Source organism: Notamacropus eugenii, chromosome 1 (assembly GCF_028372415.1).
Source record: "Notamacropus eugenii isolate mMacEug1 chromosome 1, mMacEug1.pri_v2, whole genome shotgun sequence".
NCBI classification, from domain to species: domain Eukaryota; kingdom Metazoa; phylum Chordata; class Mammalia; order Diprotodontia; family Macropodidae; genus Notamacropus; species Notamacropus eugenii.
The window spans coordinates 454,356,305-454,370,392 of NC_092872.1; the positions used below are offsets into that span (position 1 = coordinate 454,356,305).

General features: G+C 38.3%; 1 protein-coding gene across 1 annotated transcript in view; it reads right to left on the minus strand.

Annotated features, from left to right (window-relative positions):
* Positions 1-12,061: 12,061 nt before the first annotated feature.
* The window catches only part of WDR88 (WD repeat domain 88), a 55,806-nt gene continuing 53,779 nt past the window's right edge, over positions 12,062-14,088 (minus strand). The window contains exon 11 of the mRNA XM_072632044.1: positions 12,062-13,932. Within this exon, the coding sequence (XP_072488145.1) occupies positions 13,765-13,932 (168 nt within the window). The 3' untranslated portion in view covers positions 12,062-13,764. The remainder of the gene's footprint in view (positions 13,933-14,088) is intronic.

Sequence of the window (14,088 nt, forward strand, 5' to 3'; positions counted from 1 at the left end):
CACTCTTTCCTTCCTGGAATCCTAGTTACATGTGAACTTATATCTCCTATCCACACCCCGCCAAATGCCCTAGCATATGAAGACTTTTAGACCCAATGTCCTAGGTACCTTTCTATCTCTAGTACGTAATGTGGCAGGTAGATAGAAAAAGTTCCTTACAAAAATTAGCTATATAACATATTACATCCTCAAGTTGAGGTAACTTGGACATTTTAATTCCAAGTAAACTCTTAAAGAGAGAAATAATTTAAAAATAACTAAGCTGTCCTCATTTTTTTTGAAATGTGCTTTCTCTATTGATTGGGAAGACCCCTGCTTGCCTTGAAAGCCTCATCCTCTGTAAAAACAAAGCCTAGATAGATATCTTTGATTCCTTCCTACTGAAAAATCAATGATCCTAGCAACTTCAATATGTGGTGATAAATATTCTTAAAAGCAGGGCCCACTCATGCCTAATCATGTTCCAAGCAAGTCCACCAGCAACCTTGACCACCATTTCTCCTAAGATCCTCATGGAGAACAGTCCAGGACCCTGAACCCAAAGCCTTGGGAATAAGTGCGTCTCCTCCCCACACCCAAACTACCAGGTCTGCTTCTAGTCCTAAGCCATCATTAAGGTAAGAAATCATTGTAGAGAAAGGGTCCACCTTCCTCATCAGCAGACCCCCAGCAGGCAGATAAGCAGATGAGTCCTGGAAATGGAAACACCTCCCAGACCATCTTGTCTTGCTTCCAGACCAGTCCTCACAGCCAACATCTGAGGAGGTAACTCCTATGGAGAATGCCCTGAGTTTAGCATAATAACAATCCTTTGCACTCATCCTCTGGATGATCCCACTCTCTGGTAAAAATCACATAATTACTGTGTGACTTTGACCAGCACCAGATGTTCTCTGAGCTCAGACAAGTACCAGACAAGTTTGGATAAGTACCAATGAAGCCCTGCTAAGAATCAAATTTGTCTTGTTGCTGTTAGCCATCATTAGGGCCACAGCTTGCTGTATAGCCATTGATTGGTAGGAGTACTGAGATCTCTCCACACTGCATCAGTTGCCCCCGTTGCAAACTGTTTCCCTCACTTTTAAATCCAACTTATGCTCAGCTCCATCCATCCACAGGTTAGAGGTCTATTCAGGGTCAGGTTGACAGAATTCAGGTCTTCCAGTTCCAAATTCACACTTTTTCTACTATGGTCAGCTAAAGTGGTCCCTCTCTGTCTCCACAGATACTTGCCTCAAAAAGGGCTCCTTATCTAGTCCTATAAACTCATTTCAAAAATCAGGGTCTCCTCATCTCAAAAGGTAAATTGATAGAGTAGAAATCAGGTTGGCTTTGAAGTCAAGGAGCTTGGATTCAACTCCTGGTCCTATTTACTTCCAGTGCAGCTTTAAGTGAATTACAAGTCAAAATTTCCCAGTCTTATTTCTGAGGGACTTGCACTAAATCAAAGGTCAAGGGCTCTTTACCTGGGACCCATAACCTAGCCTTTTAAAATGGTTTAATAATTGTCTTTTCCATTTAATTGGTTTCCTTTGTAATCCTGTGCCTTTTGTTTTGTGCATTTAAAAACACTTCTTAGAAGTGGCCCATAGGCTTTGCCAGTCAAAGTGGTCCATGACTCAATAAAAGGTTAAGAATCCATGGACTAAATTGACCTTGAAAGATCTTGCCAGCTCTGGAACTAGGATCCTATGACCCCGCACCTCTGCTGTGCTTGCTTTCAACCCAAAGGTTTAGCTGGGGAAGAGAGAGATCTTTGAAAGAGATCTACAGGAAAGCCTCTCTAACAAACTGTGCAGATTGCCTCCAGTGCAGGGATCAGGGGATGAATGGATGGGACTCCATCATCACTAGGAGAGAGTGTACACCCTGAGGAAATCATACATCCATCAAAGTGTCCAAGGAGAAGCAAACACTGCCTGCCTCCTCATTGCCTCTCATTGGCTTTCTATGTTGCTGTACAACTGGGACAAACAGGAGCCTGTATCTTCCACCTGCCTCCATCTGGTATCCTTTACCTGGGAAAATTTCTATTCTGTTCTTTAAATATTAAAGGTATGACATCTTGATAAGTCATTGGTTCCCCTTCTAAATGCCAGAATTTCTGTGTCTGCTCACACTGGAAACCCTTTCTTCACTTCTCCTCAATAATAGCTTCTCCTACGTTATTCTCCTCATAGGCAGACAGAATCACTGAGACTTCCTAAAGGTACGCCTTTCTTTCCCTTATAACTTAACCTAAGCAAAGTATCTTTGCCTGGGTCCCCTCCCTTGTATTTTGTCTGCCATTGGAAACTTTTCACATCTAGGTCTAACCTTTCTTTCCAGTCATACCTAATATTACTGCCCTTTACATACTCAATTCTACACTCTCCTCCACCATTTTCATTCTCTCATTCCCTTGTCCTGGCAATAACATGTTGACAACCCCCAACCCTGAATTACTCCCACGAACTGCCTCCTTCCCTCCTATACACTTGCTGTTGAAAAAAGCTGGTGGAAATTAAGAAACTGTGCTAATTGAATGCACAACAAATTTGTTATCTAATTTCAACTGGGATCTCATTGCAGATAGATAAACATTCTTAATTCTTTCAAATTGATTCATTAACCCACTCTCCACAGCACCTGTTCCTTAAGCCTAACTCCTTTTCTAACCCCCTCAAAGGAGGGTCTTTATGTATACTTCAGTGAAAAAATTGAGACCTTTCATAGAGTTCCCTCTTCTGTACTTCTCTTCATCTTCACAGTGTTTTCTTTCAGTCTGGTCTCAGATAAAGAGGTGACCCTTCTTGCCAAGGCAAACTCCTCTAAATATACTCTTGTTCTCATCCTCTCCCAATATCTCTAGCAAATTGATCCCATTATCATCTCTTATTGTCAGTCTCTAATTCCTGACTCCTTCTCTACTGCCTACAAATATGTCCCTATCTCCCCATCGTTAAAATTATCCTTTGATCCTACTATCCCTACTGTATCTTTAGCACTTTCTTAGCACAGTGTTAGGTAATAATAAGTATTTAATAAATGTTTTATTATCCTATAGGTTGTCATACTATATCATGCCTCTTCTTCCTTTTCTCTCATTCTCTTCTAAATCCTCTCTGCAGTCCGATTTCCACCATCATCATCCAACTGAAACTATTCCCAAATGACCATTGACCTCTTAATTCCAAAATCCAGTGGCCTTTTCTCAATACTAATACTCCTTGATCTCTCAGTAGCATTTGACATTGTAGATCACTGTCTCTTTCTGGATACTATCCTCTCTCTAGATGCTGTCTCCCATTATCTGTTCCACTACTCCTCAGTCCCCTTTGCTGGATCTTCATTCAGGTCATGTCCATTAACCATGAGTATCCCTTAAAGATCTGTTCTGAGCTCCTTTCTCTTTTCACTTTAAACTATCTTACTTTATGATCTCATTGACTCCCATAAGCTCTTATTTTTGCAGATGATTCTCTCCACTGAACCTTAGTCACACACATGCAAATGCCTCGAACCGAAGGCCCTGTGGGTATCTCAAATTCAACATGTCCAAAACAGAAATTATATTTTCCCCAAAATCCTCTCCCTTTTCCTCTGAACTTTACTATTACTATCAAGGGCACTACTACTCTCCCATTGTCTAGGTTTATATCCTTGGTGTCATTCTCAACTCCTCAACCTCACTAAGCCCATGAAATCAATCTATCACCAAGTCTTGCTTTCTACCTTCACAACATCTCATATACATCCCCGTCTCTCCACTCATACACAACCCTAGTTCTGGCTCCTGTCACCTACTGCAATAGCCTTCTAACTAGCCATTCTGCTTCATTTCTCTCTGCTCAAATCCATTCTACACTCATCTGCCAAAGTGATTTTTCTGAAGCATAGGTCTAACCCCATCACTCTCCTGTTCAGTGGTGCCAGTGTCTCCTTATTCTCTGTTTAGCATTTAAAGTTCTTAATGATGTGGTCCCTTTCTACCTTCCCAGTCTTTTTACACTTTACCACCCAACTACACTGGTCTACTTCACACATAACACTCCATTTCCTTTCTCTGTAGTATAGTACTGGCTATCACCCACATGCCTAGAATAGTCTGCCTCCACACCTCAGCCTTCTGACCTCCCTGGTTTCATTCAAGGTGCAGCTCAAAGCCAACCTTCTGAAGGGAACCTTTCCCAGGGCCTCTAGATGCTAATACCTTCCCCTTTCAGCTTACCCTCACCTACTCTGAATAACCTCTCTATGTACCTAGTTATTTAGACACTATCTCTCTTATTAGAAAATATAGTCCTTGAAAGAAGAGACTTGTTTACCTTTCTTTGCCATCCCATCCTTTAGCACACTGCCTCAGGGCCCACCATCAAAGGGGTTCATAAATGTTTGTTGGCTGACTGGCATTCCAAGAAAACTATACTATTCTCTATCCCTATTCATGTTCTGCCCTCACCTGTCTACCTGCCTATGCCTGTAATGTCTGTTCCCCACGACTGAAATGGACTCCCTATCACCACCACTACCCCATCTCCCTCAGCTGATGTCTCTCCCTTCCTTCAAGATCCTACTTAGACATCACTTCTTACTTCCTTGAATACAGGTCTTGGCTCCTATTAATTTTTGTATCCCAAGCACTGAGCCCTGGGACTTTCATGCAGCAGAAGCTTATTATTGTTCAATTTAACTGAATTTCTCTACAACGTACTTTTTTGTCCAGCTGCTCCATTAGCCTTATTAAGCCAGACTGCAACCTCTTCTTAAGAAGGTCCTATCAGTACCTATGGGCCTTGAGGCAGATGATGGACACTTTAATACCAGAATATGTACACAACATGAGAAGATATATAGCACAGAAGTGTACACAGCATGGTGCAGGAGACAGTTAAAATGTTATCTTGAAAGAAATGATTAGATGTCTTGTCCCTCAGAAAACAATGTGGTAAAGGAGAGGGGGGAAAAGTATTGGATTTTGAATCAGAGAAAATGGGTTCAAATCCCATTTGTGTCACTTACTAGCTATGTGATCTTGTGTTTATCATCTCTGGGCTTCAGTTTCCTCATCTGAAAAAAGAAGGGAATTAAACTAAATGTCCCCTAAAATCCCTTCCAGCTCTGAATCTATGATCCAGTGAATATAGGAATCTCATTCTTTTTACTTTCCAGTGGATAAGAACACAATAATACAACCCAAGGTCTCCTACTGAGATCTATACTGATGAAATTCACCCCTGAAAGTAAATTGCCTTACATACCAACTCCTAGAATAAATGTTTTGTCTCTTTCTAGGGTCCCTTCCAATTCTGTGATTCTAAGAATGTCTTTCATGAAACAATACAGGCCCAATCTTTCCTCTGGCATAAAAAAAATATGCCCACAAAGCCACGGGGTGCTGAGGCTCTCCTACTCCATTCATTTCCTCTGCTCTAGATTGGCTTACTGCACCCAGTGACTTCAGCTCTCTCCCTCAATACTGATCTGATAAGGCAAAAGCCAGGTTCTGTCAAACTGATATTTCTGAATTTAAGGCTTCATTCAGAAGTTCACTTTTCTTCAGGCAATCTTTCCTAGTCTCTACAGTTGTCAGTGCTTTCTTCTCTGAAATAACCATGTATCTTTTGTTGTATCTTGCATATACATACATACATATGCATCTATGTGTGTATATATGTACATACATATGTGTGTATATATGTATACACACACATTTCCCTCATTATTTTTAGAATATAAGCTCCTTGAGGGTAGGATTCTTTCTGCTCTTTCTTTGTATCCCCAGCACTTATTTTAGTGTTCAGCAGGTCATATCTAATAAATGCTCGATTGATTGAGTTACATGGTCAGCTCTGTACTTTAGGAATCTTACTTTGGCAGCTGTGTGGAGAGTAGATTGGAGGGGGAGAGACCTGAGGCTTGATTTTCTTCAGTGCTGTTCCCACTTACTTGTATAATATCTCAAGTGTTGACATGTTAGAAGTCCAATGTGGTGGTTCCTTTGTCATTTATGATGAAAACAAAACATTTCTATAGGGACTGTTAATTAGTTGGACCTAAAAAATTGAAGGAAAGAATGAAGCATGTGACGTTGGTGCCACCTTCCTCAGCAGACAAGAATGTATGTAATAATGACATTCCTTATGTAGCTCAGACAACAGTGGGCTTCTGAATGAGGCCAGCACCCAGACACAGAGACAGGAGATGGAGTACTGAATGTGAGGAACAGGAAATAGGTCAGTATGCTTAACCTATAGAGTATGTGGAGGGCAGTAATGGGGTAAGAAAAGTGGAAAGATAGGAAAGGGGTCAAGTTGTAAATAGATTTAAATGCTAAAGACAGATATTTATAATTGAACTTTCAGGTAACGGAATCACTGGAATTTGATGAGTCTGACGTGGTCGGACCTATGCTTTAGGAACATCACTTTGGCACCTGAGAGGAGTATGAATTTGAAAAGCAGTCTGAGTTGAATGATGAGGTAGGAAATCAGATTGAATAAGATTTACAAGACAGTGTATAGCTCATTCAATGAACTTGCCCGAGGAGGGAAAGAGGTAGATAAAGGACAATATAGTTAGTAGAGATGGTAGGATCTAAGGAGGGTTATTAAGGACAGGAGAGAATTGGGTGTGTTTGTAAGCAGCCAGGAAGAAACCAATAGAGGGAGAAAGACCAAAGATTAGTATGCTATGCTATTTTCTCTTCCTGTTGTTATTCTTTGTTTTTTCTTTCTCATGGTTTTTCCCTTTTGTTCTGATTCTTCTTTCACAACATGACTAACGTGGAAATTGCTTAATATGATCATACATGTATAGCCTATATCAGATTGCATGCCATCTTGGGGACAGGGGAGTGAAGGGAAGGAATTTAGAACTCAAAATCTTTCAAAGTGAATGTTGAAAACTAAAAATAAGTTAATTAGTTAATTTAATTTTTAAAATTAAGTATGCTAAAGGCAACACAATTTTAAAAGCAATCCAGGATCAATCTCAAGATATCTTAAAGAGGGAACAGTTTCAAAAGAATGGGTAGGAAATGACAGGTAAAATCAATATAAAGAAAAAAATTACCCAGGAGATCTCAGAAACTACCCAACCCATATGCATACTTATTTATTTCTATGAAATCTTTATGAAAAAGGTATTTTATGCACTATTAAGAGATGAAAAGCTACCAGATAACTATTTTTTAGAGCTAGAAAAAAATAATATCAAAATTCATCTGGAAGAACAAAAGGTTCAGAATATCAAGGGAGCTAATGAAAAGAAATGCTAGGGAAGGAGGCCTAGCGCCACCAGATCTCAAATTGTATTATAAAGCAGCAATCATCAAAACCATTTGGTACTAGCCAAGAAATAGAGGGGTAGACCAGTGGAATATGTTAGGTATTCAAGACACAGTAATCAATGAATATAGCAATCTACTGTTTGATAAACCCAAGGACCCCAGTTTCTGGGATAAGAACTCACTGTTTGACAAAAGTTGCTGGGAAAACTAGATAACAGTGTGGCAGAAACTGGGCATAGATCAATGCCTGACACTATACATAAGAATAAAGTCCAAGTGGATACATGATCTAGCTATAAAGACTGATGCTATAAACAAATTAGGGGAGCAAGGAATAGTGTATTTGTCAGATTTATGGAGAATGGAGAAATTTATGACCAAAAAAGAGATAGAGAATATTATGAAGTACAAAATGGATAATTTTGATTACATTAAGTTGAAAAGGTTTTGCACAAACAAACCCAGTGCAACCAATATTAAGAGGGAAGAAGAAAACTGGGAAAGAATTTTTGCAACTAGTGTCTGTGATAAAGGCCTCATTTCTAAAATATAGAGAGAACTGTGTCAAATGTACAAGAATACAAGTCATTCCCCAATTGATAAATGATCAAAGGATATGAACAGGCAGTTTTCAGAGGAAGAAAATAAAGCTATCTATAGTCAAATGAAAAAATGCTCTAAATCACTATTGATTAGAGAGATGCAAATCAAAACAACTCTGAGGTACCACATCACACCTATCAGATTGGCTAACATGACAATACAGAAAGATGATAAGTGTTGGAGAGGATGTGGGAAAGTTGGAACCCTAATTCAATTTTGGTGGAGCTGTGAGCTGATCCAAACATTCTGGAGAGCAATTTGGAACTTTGCCCAAAGGGCTACAGAAAAGTGCATACCCTTTGACCCAGCAATACTGCTTCTAGGACTGTATCCCAAAGAGATCATAAAAATGGGAAAGGGTCCCACATGTACAAAAATATTTATTGCATCTCTCTATGTGGTGGCAATCAAGAGGATGTCCATCAGTTGGGAAATGGCCAAACAAGTTGTGATATATGAATGTAATGGAATAAAGGAATACTATTGTACTATAAGAAATGATGAACAGGAAGACTTCAGAGAGGACTGGAAGCACTTATATGAACTAATGCTGAGTAAAAGGAGCAGAACCAGGAGAACTTTGTACACAGCAACAACCACAGTTTGTGAGGAATTCTTCTGGGTAGACTTAGTCCTTTACAGAAATGCAAGGACCTAAAAAATTCCCAGTGGACTCCTGAGGCAAAACACCTTCCACATCCAGAGAAAGAACTATGGAACTGGATCATAGAATGAAGCAGACCATTTTCACTTATGTTATGTTTTGTTTTGTTTTGTTTTAATCGTTTCTCCCATTCATTTTAATTCTTCTATGCAACATGACTAAGGTGAAAACGTATGTAATAAGGATGTATATGTAGAACCTATACAAGATTGCATGCCATCTTGGGGAGGGAGTAGGGATGGGGTAGGGAAGGAGGGAAAGGGAGGGGGAAAAATCTAAGATACATAGAAGTAATTGTAGAAAACTGAAAACAAAATAATTTTTTAAAAATAAAATAAAAAAAACAAAAAGAGATGAAAAGGCAACAGGTAGACTCGCACAACTATGGCAGACTGCATCTCCACTGGTGTTGAGAATACAAGATGAAATCATGTTGGGGTTTTTTAATTACAAAAAAGCATTTCAGCAAATGCAGACTTAAGAAGAAAGGTACCTTTTATGTATCTGTTAAGATGTCAAGATTCCTTGACAGATGTGTAACCACAGAGATAACTTTGTTTGCCAATCCTTTGACTATATATTAAGGAAAAAAAACAAGAAAAATATGCTTGCCAAACATGATCATTACTGCCATGGAAATTCAAACAGGAAAGGATTGCCCTATCAATAATGAAAAGTTCCTGGTCCTCCTATTTGTGATGACATTTTACTTACTCTGTCAAGCTCAGGCAAATCACAGGCCTTTCTCAATGAGATGCATAGTCATCACCCTCGTAATCCACACAGGAAAAACAAATGGATAAATAATGTCTGTAGAACAAAGCATAGCAGGTACTTGAAAGAGCACTCTATTAAGTTAATCCACAGGGACTATCTTAAATCTTAAACAGACACTGCAGATAGACAAATTAACTGGACCCAGATTTTATGGAGGGTAGGATGCTTCTGAGAAATTGTGCTACACTTTCAATAACTCCAAGTTGTTCCCTGCCAATAAAAAGCAGTTTCAAGCATACAATTAGGCACCTTTGCTTAACCATTTAGTGTTTGAGGGTTAGGAAATTTCTTTTGTGAAATGTACCATTTTTAAAAAATCGTCATTGTAATGGAAAGCAGAGTAGGATCTTTTGCTGTTTTTGTTTTAGTATAATCAAGTGTCTCTGATTGAATAATGCGATTAAAGAAGCTCTTCCCTATCCATTAATGGACCTGGGAAGATTGGTAAGAAGACCCATACCTTTTGTTAATGAGGCACTGGTTCTTAAGAGTTGTGATGCCCTCTGGCTCCAAAAAGTGTATAAAGACTCTCAGGTAAGGTTTTACTTTGGGCCTTACTGACTGGGAAGTGTTTTGTTTGGCAAAGGAGACCCTGGGAAGCCACTAAGGAACCTCCAGGCTTTGAAAACCAAGATGTTGGTACTTCCCTGTCTGATAACTATGTATGTATGTAATGGTCAGACATTTGGATCTGTCTGTTGATCTATGATATATGTATTACTTATGTCAGACAGTTGGAAGCATGTCTGTTGATTCTGATTTCTCTGTATTTTCTCTGAAGTTCAGGGTGTTGACTTTTTCCCCTGAACTAAGTGAATGATACATGTGCTTGATTAAAGTGATTGTTGACCCCTTGAAAGTTGCTTTCCTTTAGAAATGCAGATCTAAGCTGTGATGGCAGACCCTCCTTGTGTATGTTGGGGTGCTTACTGTTACACTCATCAAAGACACCATCAATTACAGCATGTCTAGAAAAGGAGATTGGCCATCTAGAGAGCAAGACGTAGGGATAATAGATGTACGCTTGAGCCCTGCACAGTAGTGCAGTCACAAAATATTAAAAGTTCTAGAGAAAAGCCTCTGGTGTGTTGTATAAATCCCCCTCAAATTTATGGAAAGACACAGACAAGAGTCACACAGGATGAGAATTCATCAATGCATAAGAAATCTCCACCAGTCATGGGAATATCCACACTGATGAGTGGAGGGACTATACACCCTGATGAGATTATGAATCCATCAAATAATAACTTCAAAATATAAGGGATAGGTGAGAGAAGCATGACTAGAAAACAATTTATTTGGGAAAGAGCTGAGGGATTTAATGGTTTACAATATCAAAATAAATTTGCAGTGTGACATGGCAGTCAAAAAATATAATATTACCTCAGAATGTATTAAGAGACTTAGGAGAAAGGGTGTTTTCTTTTCTGTCTAGACTGTATTTACAGTATTATGTTCAGTTTTTGGCACCACATTTTTAGGAAAGACAATGATAAGGGCATCATTAGGAAGGAAAGCAGGATGATAAGGGGACTGGAGACCATACCATATAAGGATTTATTAAAGGAACTGAGATGTTTAGCCTGAGAAAGAGAAGATTTAAGGGAAATGGGAGTTAATGTTGAGGTATTTAAGGAAATAGCATGTAAAAGAGGTATTAGATAGATTCTTTCTTCTTAGCCCCAGAGGAGAAGGGTCAGATGTTTCAGAAAGTCAGATTTTGACTCTATGTAAAGAAATATTTCTTCATAATTCAAGTTGTCCCGGACTGGAATAAGCAGGCTGAGAAAGCAATGGATTCCCCCTCACTGGTGGTTACTTTTTAGGGATGTCAGAGAAGAGGTCCTTGCTCAGGAATAAATGGCATTAAACTTCTGAGATCCTGTCTGACTCTGAGATTCTGCTGTTCTACAAAGTACCAAAATAACTAAAAGAAAGAGTTTGGGGACAGGGGGTCAAGGCAAAAGATTCTGTTTCTCAGAGGGTGGTTGAAAATGAAAAAGAACCATTTCTAAACTGATTCCATTAAACTCAAGCTACTCCACAGTCTCTGGCTAATTCAGTCTTCATACCTTATCACCCAAAGTGTTTAGATACAATAATTTCATAAACCTGGGCAAACTTTTTATCCAGAGACCAAAAAAATCAGTAACCTCTTACTTCCTATCAATACATTCACACCGAATACAGTAATTTTGTTTAGTCATTTTTCAGTTGTGTCTGACTTTTCATGACCTCATTTGGGATTTTCTTGGAAAAGATATTAGAATAGTTTGTCATTTCCTTCTTCAGTTTACTTTACAGATGAGGAAACTGAGACAAGCAGGGTTAAGTGACTTGCCCAGGATCACACAACTAGTAAGTGTCTGAGGCCAGACTTGAACTCAGGAACAACTTGACTCCAAGCCTGGCACTTCATTCACTGCACTACCTAGCCATGCCTGAATAAGATAAGGGAGAGTAATATATACAATTTAATCAACAGCCGCTGTATACACCTCTTACTTTTAAATCATCACCTTATTGGGATGGAATCAAGAGCTACCAGAACTGTATGGGGTACAGATCTGCATTAGATTGTTTGAAAACAATGTACCTTTGTGTGACTTACAAACCAAGGTCAATTTCTCTCTTCAGCTAACTTAAATCTCATTTCTAACTGAGTCACAGCTACATCAAATGCATCCATCACCTGCCTTATCTTACTAAGAAAACCACTAGGTTATAGAAATATTTTTGTTGAATGAAGTGTCATCTGGAAACTCTCGTTTATTGATTGATATTTCATAGTCTTATATACAGAATAACTTGTAATACTTGATAATTAGTTATACACATATTAATCCTATGACAAAGTTCTTAATTACACTATAGAGAATGGCATGTTAATCAAGTTAAACACAAACTTTCGAAGTCATTTTTGAGAAATAAAATATGTGCCTTTCAGGTATAGGGCTCAAAATTTTCTGAAGTATTTTATTCCTTTTTCAAACTTATTTTAAGTTCTACTGTGAAACCATACACTAATATACATATATAATACGTGTATAGAATATAGCCATATATTGCTAATTATATACATATGTATACTAATTGATATATGCACACATGCATAACACATATACACACCTATTGTGAAAACTGTGGAAATTCTGGTATAAAGAACAATGAAATATATTGTGGTATGGAAATATATTGAAACCTCATAATAATATTCATTCAAGAGTAATATTTTATATGATGAACCATTTTTCTTGATCCCCATCTAAGGAAACTTATTTACAAATATGCCTCAAACACCTCATTAGAAGATGTCTTAATTACAAATCAATCTCTGGATCCCAAGGGGAGCATTATAATGAGGCATAGTGTCTATGAATGCTTAGACGTATAAACCATTTGGATCTCCCAGATAGTACAATATCATCATAAAGATACTCATAAAGACAGAAACATTCTATAAAGTCTTTAGCTATGAGGGAATCGTGGGAATTGAGTGAACCACACTGACTCCATATTGCAACTCAATTCTAGGGCTAGCTCAGTTGCCTTTCTATTCAGTAATAGGTCTAGTTCAATTTCTGTCTTGTGAGAAATTTTTATGCAATTACGGGAATTGTGAGAAAACTTTATTGCATTGTTTGAACCTAGTCCTGCATGGCTGAGTAGCTGGACCACTTGTTCTGTTGCTTAGAGACCTTTAATTAAGAACCCAGGTTATGCTGACCAGAAATTCAGTCAGACCTGAAGATTGATGCAAAGAGTTTTCTCATAATTATACATCTCAAGCAACCCATATGTCTAGGTTTATCTGAAAATTGGCTCTATGCTGGTCAATCAGTTATTGTTTTCATGTTCCTTTGATTGAATATAAACAGTGGACTAAGATGCCTCTTTTTCTGATTTCAGGGAATTGTACCCACTTGCTCTCCTCTTCCCAATTTTGGAAAGCCCTTAATCTTTCCTCCAATTAGAAATCAGATTACTTAATGTTGTGTCCTGGTTGTCTTATTTTAATTAGTTGTTTTTATTCAATTAATTATTTTTAATGCATAAAAATCTGTCTCCCCTTATATTTAGGGTCCAGAGCCAAAGCTTAGGGGACTGATCCCAATTTGTAATGCAACTGGCATGTGTTGCTTAATAAATCTATAGGCTCAGAAGCTCAAACCTTTGTTTCCACAGTTACTTCACCTTTCACCCACAACAGCTACAATGTACATAATCAAAGTGTAGTAACATTTTCAGAGTTCATATTCAATTTTTCCCTCAAAGAAATCTAGTTATTAGATTTGTTCAATTAAATAAATTATTTATTCGAGAATAGGGCCACTACTGTTCTGTTCTGTCATTTTCCCAAGACTGGCCCATACTGCTCCTTTATGCAGAACCCATGGAGAGGCCTGAATCTACAACCACATGCATAGCCCAGGGTGGTACAAAGACTTTACATATTCAATTTCTTCAGGACATCTTCCTTTTCTTCATCCAATGCAGGTGGCGCTGGCAAAGCATATCTTGAAGGAGAAGCCAATCGACAGAATAGACATTTGGGTACCAGTTCAAATTCCTCATCAATTTGTAGGCGTGAGAAAGGCTTTTCACATTTTTCACACTGATACAAAATATTTGAATAAAAGGGAGGACATGTCAATCAGAGGTAACAAACAAGTATATTTCTTAACTGCTAAATTTGAATGTATTTTTACAATCAGTTTTGGAGATCAGGTCTTAGGAGTATGCTGGAACCAGCTTGAGCAGGCTCAAAAAT